Genomic DNA, 17,305 nt, shown 5'->3' with positions numbered 1-17,305 from the left:
AGTGCTCAGAATCATTAGACAATAGTGAAATACAAATCAAAACCACAACGAGATACTACTGTATGACCAACAGGATGGCTATAATAAAAGAGACAGAGAGGGCTTCCCTGGTGGCGCACTGGTTGAGAGTTCGCCTGCTGATGCAGGGGACGTGGGTTCGTGCCCCGGTCCGGGAAGATCCCACATGCCGCGGAGCGGCTGGGCCCGTGAGCCATGGCTGCTGAGCGTACGCGTCCAGAGCCTGTGCTCCGCAATGGGAGAGGCCACAACAGTGAGAGGCCCTCATACAGGAAAAAAAAAAAACAACAAAGAGACAGAGAATAATAAGTACTGGCAAAGATGTGGAGAAATTGGAACACATATATATTGTCAGTGGAAATGTGAAATGGTGCAGCCCCTGTGGAAAACATTTGGTAGCTGCTCAGAAAGTTAAATATAGAGTTATCATGGGACTCAGTAATTCTACTCTTAGGTACTTACCCAAAAGAATTCAAAACATATGGCCACACAAAATACTTGTAAATGAATGCTCACAGCAACATTATTCATAATAGCCAAAAAGTGGGAAAAAATGTCCATTAATTAATGAATAAATAAACAAATTGTAATATATCCATACAATGGAATATTATTTGCCCATGATATGTGCTGTATAACGTGGTTGAACCTTGAAAAACATCGTACTAAGTGAAAGAAGGCAGTCACAAAAGGCCACATACTGTATGACTCGATTGATATTAAATGTCCAGAAAAGGTAAATTCATAGCTAATGGGTAAGGGACTTCCTTACAGGATAATGAAAATGCTCTTGAAGTAGACAGCAGTAGACGTTGAATTCACGACCTTGTGAATATACTGAAAACCACTGAACAGTACCCTTTACAATGGTGAATGTTGCGGTATGTGAATCATATCTTGATAAACAAACAGATGACCTCTCAGAGAAAGCTGTAAATGTGTTTGTGGAATAGTTACGGCGGGGACGCAGGTGGGGACTCGCTCTTGCTCTAAAAGCCACACTCTAAAAACAGACCCACAAAAAATCCAAGAGTGCAATTTGCAGCGAGTAGGCAATGATGAGTTCTGGAAAGAAAGGGGTAGTTTCCACAGGCAGAGGAGGAGGGGCATTTGCTAACCACTTATATGTGTCCAAGCCACGGGGCCCCCTTCTGAAATGAACTAGGGTGTCAGACTTTTTACAAGGTCCTCTGTGAGGTCCCGGCTCCTCATGGGCTCCCAGGAGGTGGTGTGCTGAGTGATTAAAAGCAGGGGCTCCCGAGTCCACCTGGCCTTGCTTAACACACGGCTGTGGGCCCCACAATGTGAACATTATGTTCATGGACTTAATTCCCTTATCTGGAAAATGGATGTGGTATCAGCACCCATCTTTTATGACTGTGACAAAGATTAAATGACATATAGCACCGTGTCTGGCACAAAGCGATCAACAAACGTTAACCTCATTATCACCGATAAGACTGCTTAGCCTCCGTGTACACAAACATAGACGTGTAAGGAAAGGAACAGATTTACTGAAATACTCACTAGCATTACCAAAACAGTTACCAATTAGAAGTGAATCCTAACCTATAAGAAAGATTTTAATGGCAAGCATAGACTGGGTGTTAGAATAAGTGACTGACTTAATGCTTAGAGAAATGTCACCAAACAGCAGGAAGCTTGTGTGATCAATTAGAGCTTCCGTCAAATCAAAACCAAGATCAAGGGGAATTCCTTGGCAGTCCAGTGGTTAGGACTCTGCACTTCCATTGAAGCGGGCACGGGTTCAATCCCTGGTCAGGGAACTAAGATCCTTCAAGCTGCAGGGCACAGCCAAAAAAACCCCAAAAAACAAAAAACCCAGGTCAAGGTGAAATGAAGCTCACAGAGCTTCACCAGAATTGGTGAAGGACTCAGTGAGAATAAGAGAGACACGTACATCAAGTGGAGAAAAGGGCTAAAGATGAGATTTTGAAGGAAAGGCAAAAGAAAGAACATTTTTAAAAATTTTGAGGAAAATGAAACATAGAAATGAAACTGGGGGAAAAAGAAAAAGGAAAAGAAATGAAACTGAAACCACTACAGTCCTTCCACTTTGGTCTGGTTCAGGGCCATGTTTCCCAAAACCTTTCTATTCGAAAATTGTTTTTTTGTTTTTTTGTTTTGGCTGCACCGCCCGGCATGTAGGATCTTAGTTCCCCAACCAGGGACTGAACCCAGGCCCCCCCTGCATTGGAAGCGCAGAGTCTTAACCACTGGACTACCAGGGAAGTCCTCTATTCGAAAAATTTTAAACTTTGTGCTTTCAGTTAGAGAACAATCTGGGAAAAAAGTATATGTATTATAAATACTTATGTATGAAGTAAATTAAAAGCATGGCCTGGAGAATCTGAATGGCCACCTTATAAAGTACCCCTGACAAGTGATCCTGAGCCTGCGGTTTTCCTGAACATGTGGACTATTGTGTTGGTGATACACAGTATTATTTGGCAGTCAAGGGCCACTAATAAAAGCAAAGAGGGCTTCCCTGGTGGCGCAGTGGTTGAGAGTCCGCCTGCCGATGCAGGGGACGCGGGTTCGTGCCCCGGTCCGGGAAGATCCCACATGCCTCGGAGCAGCTGGGCCCGTGAGCCATGGCCGCTGAGCCTGCGCGTCCGGAGCCTGTGCTCCGCAACGGGAGAGGCCACGGCAGTGAGAGGCCCGCGTACTGCGAAAAAAAAAAGCAAAGAGGTAGGCTGCACATGCTAAGAATCATTTCCCCCAAGGGAAGGCCTCATGACAATGACCTCTGACAAATATTACTAACCAAGGTTTTGCAGCAGTGTATGTGAGGGCAAGCAGTAGGAGAACGGATGTCACAGGTACACAGTAGTAAAATAACACCACCACCCAGTGAGCATGCCTGCTGTGTCAGACACTGCTCTAAGCATTTGACAGATCTAAATTCATTTCATCTCCCCAGCATTCCTTTGAAGCATTCTTATTCCCATTTTACAGATGAGGACATCAAGGTCAGAAAGGTTGAGTAACTTGCCCGAGATGGCAAAGCTGGTTGATGGAGGGCTCAGGCAGTCCGGCTCCTGAGTCCACACTTTTTACCACTACACTGTACCTATGCATGATATAATTATAATTCAGGATATAATTATATTTCAGACCCAATGAACACAAAAGAAGCTGTGTGGGACAGTCGATCCTCTCTTCACAAGGCAAACTGTAATTTGGCTTCTGCAAAACATTAATAAGTTTCATTTGGAATGTTATGGGTTTTGCGCTTCATGTTTAATTTGTAGATTTTTTCTCTTTTTTTTTTGGCCACACAGAGAGGCTTGTGGGATCTTAGTTCCCCGAGCAGGGATTGAACCTGGGCCCTGGCAGTGAAAGCGCAGAGTCCTAACCACTGGACCACCAGGGAATTCCCAGTTTATAGATGTTTTGACTCTATAGCTGTAAGAGTTTTAAGCACAACATGTTTATGCCTAATTTTAAGTTATATACATTTAAGTAGCACAACAACTTAAGCAAACTCTTACGTGTTGGTGAGAATCTTTACCATTAAAACATATACTTTAAGAAATGCTGGTCTCTGTGAATGCTCCAAGACAAACTTCCAGCCCAGCTCTAAGAATGATGGCACTGGCTGCGTGCTTGTGTGTGTGTGTATGTGTGTGTGTGTGTGTGTGTGTGTGTGTGTGTGGTGTCTGCCGCTTCCTCACATCACTGTCCAGTGTTGGTCTGTACATCCTGACCCTCTTCCCTTGAGTTCCCCTGGAATACCCAGGACAATACTTCCCATGCAGGGTGGATGGTCACTGATTCAGTGACCTTAAGCTGGAATTTTCCAATCACAAGACTCATGAAAGATAAAGGCGAGGCACATGAGAAAGAGAAGGCTGGCTGGTCTGCGGGAGGAGGGAGAGACAACCAAGGGCTAAGACAGGTGACTGAGCCTCAGTCACGCCATGGGCCCAGCCATCTCTGGGGCGGGGGCTGCTCCTTCCCAGCACGTTATATCTAATCTTTCCGTTTGACATGTGAAAATTCTATCTGATGTGCTCAATGTTCGGAGGCCATTTCTGGGACCTACCAGACATTCTTATGTGTGCATCTCACTCATGGGTATCTCACTTGATTCTCAAACAGCCCTATGAGGGAATTTCCATTTTAAAGATGAAGAAACAATAAAACAGGTAACTAATAAGGACCTACTGTATAGCACAGGGAACTCTACTCAATATTCTGTAATGACCTATATGGGAAAAGAATCTAAAATGAGTGGATATAAGAATATGTATAACTGAATCACTTTGCTGTACAGCAGAAACTGAAACAACATTGTAAATCAACTCTACTCCAATAAAAATTTAAAAAAAAGAAAAAGATGAAGAAACAGAACCTCAAGAAGAGTTAGCCATGTACGAGACATAACTGGGCTTGTACGTGGTGGAACGGGGCTTGAAACTAGATCTGCTCCAGGGCCAGTCCATGACACCCAATCCTGGTGTGATTCCCACACCGGGTGGGAGCCCTGTAAAGACCTGAACCAAGGTTGGGGGAAGGGTGGGGAACAGCAGGAGTGGAAAGGTCCTAAACACAGCTGATGTAACACAGGTCCTACTAGAGGAAATGCTTCAGAGACGGCTACCATTTTTTACCTATGAGACGAGCAAATTTCCAAAAGTTTGATGATACCTTCTGTTGACAAGGCTGAGAGGACACAAGCACAACCCTGATGGAGTGCAAATAGGCAATATCTGTGAAAATTACAAATTAATTTATTCCTTGGCTCAGCGATTTTGCTTCTGGGAATTTACTGAACAGAGATAGCTTGCGTAGGCCTAAAGGACCACATACACAGGTTATTTATAGAAATACTGAACTCCAATGTCCACTAAACTCAGGGCTGATTCAATAAACTAAGGTACATTCATACAATGGAAAAATCTGTAACAGGAAAAAAAAAAAAAAAAGAAGCTCTGGTATGAAAAGATCTCCCAAACAAGGTATAGAATAATTTATACTAGCTTTCGTGGAAAGAAAGGAATAAGAAATAAGAAAGATAATAACCTATAAGGGAAAAGAATCTGAAAAACAATATATTTTATATATATATTATATATATATAACATATTTATATATATGTATAAATAACTGAATTACTGTGCTGTACACCTGAAACTAACACAACATTGTAAATCAACTATACTTCAATTTAAAAAAAAAAGAAAGGGCTTCCCTGGTGGCGCAGTGGTTGAGAGTCCGCCTGCCGATGCAGGGGACACGGGTTTGTGGCCCAGTCCAGGAAGATCCCACATGCCGCGGAGCGGCTGGGCCCGTGAGCCATGGCCACTGGGCCTGCGCGTCCAGAGCCTGTGCTCCACGACGGGAGAGGCCACAACAGTGAGAGGCCCGCGTACCGCAAAAAAAAAAAAAGAAAAAAAAAAAGAAAATTTTAAAATTTGTACATTCATATTTGTTATAGATGCATTTAGAAATTGGAAAAATATGCAAGAAATTAATAATTATGGTTACATAAATACAGTGGGAAAGACTTCTCACTGTATATATTTTAGATTTTTTTAAACTATAAAAATATATTACCTATTCAAAAATTAATGTTAAAAAGCCTGAAGGAAGGAAGGCTCTGGCCAGGCTCCCCTCTCCAGTCCAGTTCGTCATTCCATGTCCTCCTTCTCCACACACTTGCTCGTCCCCATTCGTCTGCCACCCCCGTCCTGGCATCACTCAGGTTTTGTGTCCCCCAGAAGGTCTTCTGTGAGGTCCCAGAAGATCACCCTTATGCACTGTGCTTCACTGCACTTTTTGGGAAGTTGTACATAGAGCTCTGAACTATAAGTTTCCTTCTCTCTAGATGAAGACGACAATAATATTTCACACTAAATCTCAGAGATTAAATAACTTGTTACAGGTCACCAGGACAGAGATGGGGCTGGAACCAACTCTGAGCCCCATCTAAATGCATTCTCCCCACTGGCCCCAGTCTACCTGAAGGTACAGCTCCCAGCAATTCCAGTCTCTGAGGGAGAGTCCCTGCCCCCTTCATCTGTCTTTATGCCCTAACAGAGTTCCGTGCTCAGTGACAGGCAATCACATGCCCCAGGAAGGGAGGGAGGGCAAGAGGAAGAGAAAAAGGAAGGAGAAAGAGAGGGAAGGGGCGGGGGAGGGGTACTCACTCTTGCAGAGACGGGTCCGAATCATCAGCATTTGCCATCCCCAGGTCTGAGTCGCAGGACATGGGCTCCTCGGAACGGTCTGGACTCTTGGAGCCATTCTCTTGGAGCAGGCAGCTGTCAGAGTTGAGGCTGCAAGAGAGCTGGGACGAACTGGCCGTGTCCAGACTGAGGGAGGAGGCCGTGAGCCCCCTGTTCCGTCGGATCTTATGGCCCGAGTGCTGGACCTCGATGTCCTCCGAGCCTGAGGAATGGGAGATGGAATCCAGAGACTCCTTCCGCTGTAGTTCCGCTCCAGAGGTAGTGAGGGGGTCGAGCTCCGAGAGTGGGCAGAGCCCAGAGAGGGCCAGCGGGGTGAGCGTCCACTCGTTTAGGATGGCAGACTTGTAGGAGAGCTCGAAGGACAGGGACGTCAGGCCCTGCAGGAAGCTCAGGAGGAACTCGCCCTCCTCGGCGTCACGGAGCAGGGCCGTGGGCTGGTAGTACTCGCACAGGCGGGCCTGCTCCTGCAGCAGCAGCTTCAGGTAGCACTCCATCAGGCCGTCATTGAGGGCCAGCCGCAGCCAGGCCCGGCAGCGGCCCACGTCCGTGCTCACGAAGATCAGGTGCTCCAATTCCGAGATGATGTGTCTGGGAAGGCGGAGAACACACGTGTTTTCAAGAAACAACTCCAAATCATGGACGTGTCATTTTATCCACTGGTTAGCAAGAGCCAGTAACAACGACCACAAATATACATAGGCATGAAAAGCTCCTGGATAACAGTGTTCAAAGGGGAATTTAGAAAGGTTCAGCTCTAAACCCCCAACTTTTTTACATTTAGTGTCATGAAGGATTGTTGCCATTTTCATGACAACTACCCGTCCGGCCCCTGACATCATCTGCTCATCCTGGACATGTCTGCTAAGCCCCTAAATTTTAGGTTGAGGTCCTTGGAGCTGTGAAGACCCAGGGTAAAGTCATGGTCCCTACCCTCGGTCCAGGAAACCGCCTTTCAAGGGCATATTGAGGTGAGCCCTGTTGTTAGCAGAGCTGGGGTGAGGGCTGGGTAATCATCTCTGGGTTGGAGTAAGAAAAACACCACAGAAGAGGGTAGTATCTGAGCTGGGCCTTGAGAGACTACAAGAGGCAAAGATGGATGGAGAAGCTTTGAGGCACAAGGGACTAACGGAGAAAAAAGCATAAAGGGTAGGAAAGCAACAGACTGTAACAGGAGTGGGGAGCGCTCCAGTTACAGCACAGGGACGAAGAGTGGGTGATTGGGTTGCAAAGCCAGGTAATGCAGGCCTTGAGTATCAAACGGGGGCGGCAAAGCGGGGCGATGCTCCCCACACCTGGCTGTGCACCCGAATCACCTGGGGAACTAGGTTAGGATACAGGTTCCGGGGCCCCAGCCAAGTGAAGCAGACCCCAGGCCGGCGTTTGGGAGCCTGTGGGCTACAGGTTTTTGCTCAGGAAAGTGACGTGCTCGCAGCTACGCAGACTTCAGGGTGGGGTGTTCCTACCCAACCCGACCTCACGTGTACCAAACTCAGCTCCTGAATGCCTCGGTCTGATGTAAATGCCCCTCCTCTGACTACCGCCATCCCCTGTGCACGTCTCCTCCACGGGAGTGCAGACCGTACTCTGCAGAACCCAGTGATGGAGCTCCAGTCAGCTTAAGCTCAGTAAATGTTGGCTGACTGACCAAAGGGAAGACAGAATGAGATAAGGGGGACAATTAGAAAGGCACTGCCACCCAGGAGTCAGGTAAGAGCCTGAGATAGGGCAGCGGCAGTAGCACGGGAAGGAAGATTAGAGACTGACAAAGGCACCTTCGGGCAGGAGGTGGCATTTAATAGCCCCGAGAGGCACAGTGTCAGCTGCCTGCTCCGAAGCCCAGGCGGTTCAGGGCAGGGCCAGCAAGACAAGTGTCTCAGAGCACACATTCAGAGGCTCTAGCTGGATGCCACTCTTCTTAAAAAAAAAGAAACAAACCCTACCTTGTTACAAGTATGATATGTAGCACACAGATGTGCAAACATCCTAAGGCAGGGTCAGCAAACTTCTGGAAAGGGCCAGACAGTAAAGATTTCAGGCTCTGCAGGCCGCACAACCTCTGTTGCAACTACAGAATTTGCCAGAGGGTGGTACAAAGAAGGCTCCTGCTCTTGCTTAGGGCGCCCAGCCCAGGGGCTCGACGCTGCCCCAGGCCATGGCCTGAGGGGCTCACTGAGCCCTGGTCTAACATCCCCCCACCCCCACCCCGCTTGGTCCACCAACTCCTCTCCGGGACACAGGGCTCTCTGTGTCTCTCCCGCACGGCTGGAGGGAAGAGCCCAGCGTCCCACGCTCTGAAGCTCTTCCCTGACGTTAACTGCCTCCAACCCCCGCCCCGCCGCCCCCAGCAGCTCTCACTTGTGGGTGACAGCTTTCAGGAGGGGCCAGAAGACAGGCTGAGGCAGAGGCTTCTGGTGGGCACTTTTCTTCCTTTTCCCTCCGGCCTCGGCTCGGATGTGCTTGGTGTGCAGGCCGTGGATGAAGACGGCTTCCAGGGCGCTGCACATGCTGTTGGCATCTCCGTCTTCACTTGTGACTGCTGTGTCCAAGGACACGTACTGCTTCTGCAGTGCCTTCACGGAGCCCACTAGCTTCTTCTTGATGACCTGGGTGGCGCCAGACATAACACAGGCCTTTAGAGGCTCCTGTGGCGACCCCTGCAATGTGACTCTTCCTGTGGCCAAACACATGGGTCCACATGCATGCACAAATCTACATATCTGTGTAGCAAAACGAGTACAGGCTAACAGTAGAAAATAAAGAGAAAGCAGCGAGAAGAAAAGGAAAATTGCCCCAAGATGTGTTAGTTTTTGCAAAGATACGTGTGTTTTAAAAATTTCTTTGTTTTCTATTTTTTATTTACTTATTTATTGGCCGCACGGAGAGGCTTGTGGGATCTTAGTTCCCCGACCAGGGACTGAACCCGGCCCACGGCAGTGACAGCGCTGGGTCCTAACCACTGGACTGCCAGGGAAATCCCTGTTTGTTTTTTAAACCAAACTTCAGTGAGCTGACAGCCATATAAACCTTGTGTTTAAATACTGGCTCCATCAGAGTTACAGCTATGGGAGCTTGGGTAATCCATTTAGGGCAGGGGTGAGGCTTTCTACCTTAATCACATGACCAACATTCCACTGAGAGTCAACAGGTTAAGAGTCAAAAAGTGTTGCTTTAGAACAATAAAAACACCCAGAAACAGGAGCACAGTTTACATGAAGAAAGATCCTAGACCTGGCAGTCAGAGCCTGGGTTTAGTCTCAGCTCTGTCAGTCACCAGTTGGGTCACCTCAGATATTTCACTTAACCTCTCTGAGCCTCAACTTTCTCATCTGTTAAATGGAAATAATACTTGGTGATTTACAGCTGGGGCTATTACTCTTTGAAAGTAGGACTAGTTTTTTTTGTTTTTTTTTTTTGCGGTACACGGGCCTCTCCCGTTGCGGAGCACAGGCTCCGGATGCGCAGGCTCAGCGGCCATGGCTCACGGGCCCAGCCGCTCCACGGCACGTGGGATCCTCCCAGACCAGGGCACAAACCCGTGTCCCCTGCATCGGCAGGCGGACTCTCAACCACTGCGCCACCAGGGAAGCCCAGGACTAGTTTTTTATTCATCCTTGTGCCCTCAACAGTGGGCCTGGTTCTTGGCACATGTACTCAGTAAATGTTTGCTAAATGAATAAATTATAAAATATACATAAAGTCCTTTGAAAATACATAGTTAAGATTGTTCTATCATAATATAAGTACATATGTCAAAATTACCTAAGGGTTTGGAAAAGGACTGGAAGGGATTGCAGAAAAACTGGTTTGAATTATTAGGTGATAGGATTATGGACAAATATTTCACTGTTTCACTTTTATTTTAGCCAACACAATTAATGTTAATGTTCTTTGAAAAGTTAAATGTTCCTTTTTTAGAACAGCTTTAATGAGACATAATTTACACATCATAAAATTCACTCATTAAAATATACAGCTCAGTGGTTTTTAGTACATTCACAGAATTGTGCAACCATTTCTGCTATCTAATTTTAGAACATTTTTATGACCCCCAAAAGAAACCCTGTACCTATTAACAGTCACTCACTATTCCCCTCTCCCCCAACCCTTGGCAACCACTGATCTACTTTCTGTCTCTATGGATTTGCCTATTCTGGACATTTCTTATAAATGGAATCATATGATATGCAGCCTTTTGTGTCTGACTTCATTTAGCACGTTTTCAAGTTTGTCTGTGTTGTAGCATATATCAGTCCTTCATTCCTTTTTATTGCCAAATAATATTCCATTGCATGGATATATCACATTATATTTAGCCATTCATCGATTAATAGATATTTGGGTTGTTTCCACTTTTTGGCTACAACACTGCTATGAACATTCATGTTCATAGTTTTTTGTGTAAATATATGTTTTCAATTCTCTTGGGTGTACACCTAGGAGTGGAATTGCTGAGTCACACGCAACTCTATGTTTCACTTTTTGAGGAACTATCAAACTGTTTTCCACAATGGCTGTACCATTTTACACTCCCACCAGGAAGGTATGAGAGTTCCACCTTCTCCACAACCCCACCAATACTTATTATTGTCTGCCATTTCGATTACAGTCATCCTAGTGGATATGAAGAAGTATCTCATTATGTTTTTTTTTTTTTCTGGCCACGCCGCACAGCATGTGGGATCTTAGTTCCCCAACCAGGGGCTGAACCCCTACCTCCCCGCACTGGAAGCACGGAGTCTTAACCACTGAACCACTGGGTAAGTCCCTCATTATGATTTTTTTTCCTTACTATTTTATTTTACTTTTTAAAAAAAATTTGTATTAGAGTATAGTTGCCGTACAATGTTGTCTTAGTTTCAGGTGTACAGCAAAGTGAATCAGTTATACATAGACATATATCCACCTTTTTTTTTTTTTAGATTCTCTTCCTATACAGGCCATTACAGAGTACTGAGTGGAGTCCCTGTGCTATACAGCAGGTTCTTATTGGTTATCTATTTTATATATAGTAGTGTGTATACGTCAGTCCCAATCTCCCAATTTATCCCTCCCACACCTTGTCCCCGGTAACCATGAGTTTGTTTTCTACATCCGTGGTGACTCTACTTCTGTTTTCCTCATTATGGTTTTGATTTGCCGTTGTCTAATGTCTAATGATGTGGAGCGTCTTTTTATGTACTTATTGGTCACTTGTATATCTTCTTTGGAGAAATCCTTGGTCCTCAGGTAACCTACATGCAATCTCCATTGTTTTTTGTAAATCTCCATTCTATCACCAATAAGATGATCTAGAAAGGGCAGGATCTCCTCGGAGCCTGCTTCTGCTATAACTTTTTCTCAACTCCAGGCCTCTCTTTCTGAACAGTGCAAATGCATTTCAAAGTGAGAAAAAACAATGAAATGGCTGTCCCAGGCACCCCTTCCTCCACCCTTGATTCTCCCTTGTTGCCTACCGGGATGGCAGCCCGGGGGTCCAGTCCATTCTCCACCGCTGAGAGCATTTCCACTCAAGCAGCAGCTCCCCAGAAGAATCACATGACACCTACAGGGATAGACACGGCCGGATGAACAATCACTGTGCCCAAACGATCTCCTCCCCACGCCCCACCCCCATCTTACTCAACCTGCAACTGCAAGGACTTTCAATACAAAAGTAAAAACTGAGAGTGGATTTTAAGGATGGAAACAAGGAAGGAAACAAGATTTCATAGGGTGTGCCATGGGCGGGTCTATCCCAAAGGGTGGGTAGAAAGGGCTCTTGACGCCACTCCAAATGCTGGCACAAAAAAGCAGGGAATAAAAGGCTAATTTAGGGACCTCCCTGGTGGCACAGTGGTTAAGAATCTGCCTGCCAATGCAGGGTACATGGGTTCAAGCCCTGGTCTGGGAAGATCCCACATGCCGCGAAGCAACTAAGCCCGTGCGCCACAACTACTGAGCCTGCGCTCTAGAGCCTGTGAGCCACAACTACTGAGCCCGTGTGCCACAACTACTGAAGCCCACGCGCCTAGAGCCCGTGCTCTGCAACAAGAGAAGCCACAGCAATGAGAAGCCCGCACACCGCAATGAGGAGTAGCCCCTGCCTGCTGCAAATAGAGAAAGCCCGCATGCAGCAATGAAGACCAAACACAGACAAAAATAAATAAATAAATAAATTTATTTTAAAAAAAAGGCTAACTGAGATACAGATGTGAGGCTGCAAGGGGGGATGCTGCAGCTGAAGGGGCCAAGAACCCACAGGGGCCAGGAAGCAGGGGCTCACAATTCACATTCAGGGCCTGGGCTCTGCAACTGTCCCGACTCCTGTCCCATCCCAGGGTCGGCCAGCTCAGTGGAGAAAAGTACAACTGAAACGCCTTCAAAAGGAAGGGCTCTCTCGCCACACAGATGCTTCTCCTTTGGGCTGCAAAGGTCTAGCTTGAGCAGCACAGGGACATGTCTAAAGGGGAACAACACGGGTTCTGATCTCAATTTGCCACTAACCAGCTAGGCACACTGGGGCACGTATCAGACCTCTTAAGTGGAGACTATGAGTATGGAAAACGCTGAGCCCAGGGTCTGATATTTACCGAGGATAAATGGTATCTCTAACCCCAGTGGATGCGGCCGCCCAAATCTACAGGCGAAGAATGCCACTACCTAACTAAGCGTGTGCTAGCAGCTGAAGTCAGTACGCAGAGAAATCTCTTGAGGCAGCTGGCTCTCTCCCGGGGTGGCTGAGGCTAAGGGTGGGGTGGGGGCGAGGACTGCGGCCTGAGCATGAAGGGGCTGCTGCCTGGCCTGCCCCACCCCGGGAACTTGCACAGGGCAGGACTGGACAGGCACACTCACATCTAAACAAATCTCTAGTGGCCACACAGCTAAGCATGAGGGGACACCACCACCAACAAAAAATAATAAAGAGAGAGAAAATCAGGTTACTGCTTTCTCTGCTCTCAAGAACCCATGGCCCAAAGAAGTTAGTAAAACCAAGACCTGTTAAATGGGTTTTGTGCCCTTTACATGTGTTACCCCATTCATTCCTGATAACCATCCTAGGAGTGTCTTATCATCTCAGTCTGACAGGTAAGAAGTAGAAGCTGACCCAGGTCGGGGAAATTCCCAAGATCCCAGGGCTGGTAAGTGGCCAACTCTACCAGCCGCCGCCAGGACAACAGCAACCCGAGCTCAAGAGAAACCCCCAGACTCCAGGAGGAGTGCGACCACCTCCCTTCCGGAAGAGGCGGGTGTGGGCTGGGGCTAAGGGGGCAATGGGCGAGGGGGCAGGGGAAGCCTGGGAGGAGGACTCTTCAGCCGGGGGCCCCGGTGAGAGGCCACAGTGGAACACTGAGGTCAGTCTGGCAGGAGAGGTTTACAGCGGGACATGAGCATGACGCTTGGAGATGAGAGAGGCAGAGTGGTCCTAAATGGTAGGAGCTGCTCTGATTCAATCCCTGGCCTGTGGAGTGGGCAGTGGGTAAACAGGACCCAGAGCCAACCTCTCCAGGTAAGGACATGCAGAGGGAGGGAGGTGTGTGGAGGGCGGCCCCCGCAGAGCCAACTCTGGTCAGGGTGTGAGAGACCCCAGAACACGGGCCCCCAGCCTCAGGCCTGGTCTGACTTACCTCACCCTCACCTCATCCCCCTCCCACCTACCAGGGATTCTTCAGGGCTCTCCTCCACACTCCAGCCACCAGCGCCCCAGACAAGGGGACATGTGCTGCAGACAGTCCGTCTGGACAATGTTCCTTCCAGGCCACCCTTGTGCAGCCCAGGAGGCCAAATCCAGGTTCTCTGGCTCCAAGACCCTGGGTTCCAATCGCCTTCAGCAATTCCAGCAGCCGAAGGCCTCCCCTCCGGCCTGCCCTTCTAGAGCCTCAAGCTGCGAAACTGCCCTTCCCTCAGCCAGCCACGGGCCAGGCCAGGAAGGGCTCAGGCCTCAACAATCTAAAGAACAGCCCAGATCCGTTAAAGCCTCATTGACTAATTAACTGAAAATAGTATTCATGGGACGGAGGGAGGCCTGTTAGTAAGTGGGTCCTCCAGCCCAGTAAGGGTCTGCTAAGAACCCTAAGCAAACTGATGCTGAGAGGTCAGAGCAGGGGGAGACACGTAATCGCCCCCTAAAACCAAGAGTCAGAAAAGCCACAAAGTGACTGACGACAGTGCAGAGGAGTCCAGAAGGAGAATGGCCACTTGACAATTCACAAAACAGGACTGAGGCTTTGGGGTTCGGGCCACAATCCAGGGCACAACTTTCTTTGCAAGAAGCCAAAGCACCCCACCTATGTGGGTCTGCTCCATCATGCCTCAGGGGACAGGAGACATGAGAACTTGCTGACGGAACCATAAGGGGGCTTTGGGTCTCCTGACTGCTGGGTCAGCACTCCGTCATTCTCTAGACCCCCAGTCCACCTTCCTATGGGACTGGTTTCACTTCCTGTCCCCAGAACAGTCTTCATTGACACCAAAAGCCAAAGCAAAGAGAGGCGTGGCTGCAAGGAGACCTAGGCTAAAAAGAGTTAAGGAGAGAACGTGGGCAACATTACCAAAGAGCTCTTCAAACATTACTGGTGGAGTTTAGCAGAAAAGGTGACTTCTGTCTGCCTTTTAGGCAACTCCTAACCACGAGAAGTCTACCTCTCCCGGTAAGTACTGATTCATCCTGACATGGCTCTCCTAGCTTCTCTAATCTCATTTAATTCTTAAAACAATCCTGGGGACTTCCCTGGTGGTGCAGTGGTTAAGAATCCGCCTGCCAATGCAGGGGACACGGGTTTGAGCCCTGGTCTGGGAATATCCCACATGCCACGGAGCAACTAAGCCCATGTGCCACAACTACTGAGCCTGAGCTCTAGAGCCCGAGAGCCACAACTACTGAAGCCCATGTGCCTAGAGCCCATGGTCTGCAACAAGAGAAGCCACCACAATGAGAAGCCCATGCACCACGACAAAGAGTAGCCCCTGCTCTCTGCAACTAAAGAAAGCCCACGCACAGCAATGAAGACCCAACGCAGCCAAAAATAAATAAATTAATTAATTAATAAAAAAAAACAAAAAACAATCCTGTGAGAGAAGGATGATTATCCCCGTTTTACAGAGGAGAAGACTAAGGCTCAGTAGAAAAGAGCCCCAGGGAAGGGACAAAACTGTCTGGTTTCCTCATTCTAAGTCTTGTGTCAGACTTCACCAGATCAAACTGCCTCAGGTCTCTGGTTCCAAGAGTTTCAGGCAAACTGATTACTTATAGACTAAGTAATAATTAACTTAGTACTCAGAAAGCTCCATTTTTATCAAATAAGCCTAAAATCAACAAGAAACAATCTTACCCATCAGGTCTGTAGTCCCAACCAGGTGAGGCCAGGTCCTTTCCATGGTACACAGGTTTCACAGCTGTCCTTTCTTAAATGTTCCAACACACAGGAAGGAATTGTTCTGGTTGCTTTTCTTTATTATACTGCCTGGGCTTCTGTAAACATCCAATTTCACTTCTTCCAGAGACCAAGGAAGAAAGAAAAGAAATGGCTTATATGAGACTTACATTCAAAGAAGAAATGGATGGCTTGGCTTCCCCGCTTCTGAAACACTCCATCCATAGGTAAACAGCAACCTCTTCTCCTTAGAGACTTCTCAGCCATTCCCAACAGCCTCCTCTCTACAGCCTGAATCCAATCCTGCACCGGGCTGTTCAGAAACAAACAGCCTGACGTTTAAGCCATCCAGCTGCTGTACCAGGTGATGAGTCATGGTTTTCAGTTGGAAAAGAATGACAAAGTTATCTTCTGATTCAGAAAGGCAGCTGATCTTTCAGACATGTTAGTGCTGAGTAAACTGTACCTCCTCCCACCCGTAAAAAGCTGGATTTCTGGACAAGTGTCCTGGAGGGCGGGGGATGGAGAGAGCGTGCTGGGGGAACTGCATCTTTGAAGCAATTGGATACCAGCTGGAGGGCAAGAAACGTCTAGCCTGTGATTCCCAAACCAAAGGCTAGTGAGTGAGCCCAGAAATGTGAATCAGTGAACAGGGGGTAACTTTCTTTCCCCGCTCCTTCCTTCCATTCAATAATACCCATCTCCCCCATATTTTTGTCCCATCCTTAGGATTCCAGCAAGGACCAAACTCTGAATGACTAAAAACAGGAACTTTGCTCAAGGCATTCACCATTACATTTCTAGTGCCTAGAACAACACAGAGCACGCAGTGGTGCTCAGAAAATACCTGAATGAACAGAAGAATAAAACAAAAATAAGGCTCAGGGGCAGGTTATCTCCATTTCACAGACCGAGGAAAGCTGAGGTATACAATTCTCAGCCACGATGCAACTCCTTTCATTAAATCACCCTGCCAGCAGGCTGAGACCACTCCGATATATTGCACCTTAATGGGGGGTGGGGTGGGGGGATACTGAAGGGAGAGCTTCAACTTTCAAAGGAACAAGACTATAAACGGCAAAAGCAAAGACAACGGGTCCTGTTTGGGGCCCTTTAAAATTGCTGCCAAACGGCCAACCCTCTGAAGCCAGGTCACTAGAATTTGGAGAGAATGTGTGCCCTAAAAGCCCAGGAGATGATAAATGCTGAGCTTGGGGCACGGGTGCCTCAGGAATGTCCCTCTGCCTCAGCTACTCAGATATCTCAACTCCCCACGTTCATGGGTAACCAAATGGCCAAAACTCAAAGATTCAGCACCTGCAAAAAGAGGAAGTGATTCAACAGCCTCTGTACTCGCCTTAGCCTCCTGGGAACCCTCTCACCTACACTCTTCACAACATGTAACATCATCTCTGGCATCCACTGTGTTCCCTGTGTTAAGCGTTGAGACAGGTCTGCTGTCAGCTCCAGCCGGGACGAACACTGGGTGAGGAGGATCCTTTACAAGTGCCAGGACAACACACATGGACGTGGTTCTGTGACCACAGTCACACAGCGGTACTCCCTGAGTTTCTCCTGGGCCAGAAAACCAGCCAAAAGGAAGTGATGGCTTCCATTGGCCCAGGCTGTGAGTGAGCTAGGTGAGTGGCCATTCCTCACCTTCCAGGTATGTGGGCGACACCCACCATTCCAGCAGTAGCACAAGTCATTTAATATGAATGC

General features: G+C 47.6%; 1 protein-coding gene across 1 annotated transcript in view; it reads right to left on the bottom strand.

Annotated features, from left to right (window-relative positions):
* PLEKHM1 (pleckstrin homology and RUN domain containing M1) overlaps positions 1 to 11,734 on the bottom strand; it is a 41,892-nt gene extending 30,158 nt beyond the window's left edge. The window contains exons 1-3 of the mRNA XM_065897594.1: positions 11,687 to 11,734; positions 8,589 to 8,836; positions 6,195 to 6,821 (exon numbers count right to left, since the gene is read on the bottom strand). Of these exons, the coding sequence (XP_065753666.1) occupies positions 6,195 to 6,821; positions 8,589 to 8,836; positions 11,687 to 11,734 (923 nt within the window). The remainder of the gene's footprint in view (positions 1 to 6,194; positions 6,822 to 8,588; positions 8,837 to 11,686) is intronic.
* Positions 11,735 to 17,305: the final 5,571 nt, after the last annotated feature.

Source organism: Phocoena phocoena, chromosome 19, assembly GCF_963924675.1.
Source record: "Phocoena phocoena chromosome 19, mPhoPho1.1, whole genome shotgun sequence".
NCBI lineage: Eukaryota > Metazoa > Chordata > Mammalia > Artiodactyla > Phocoenidae > Phocoena > Phocoena phocoena.
The sequence above is the reverse complement of the archived record's forward strand: the minus strand, read 5'-3'. Positions and strand labels throughout refer to the sequence as shown.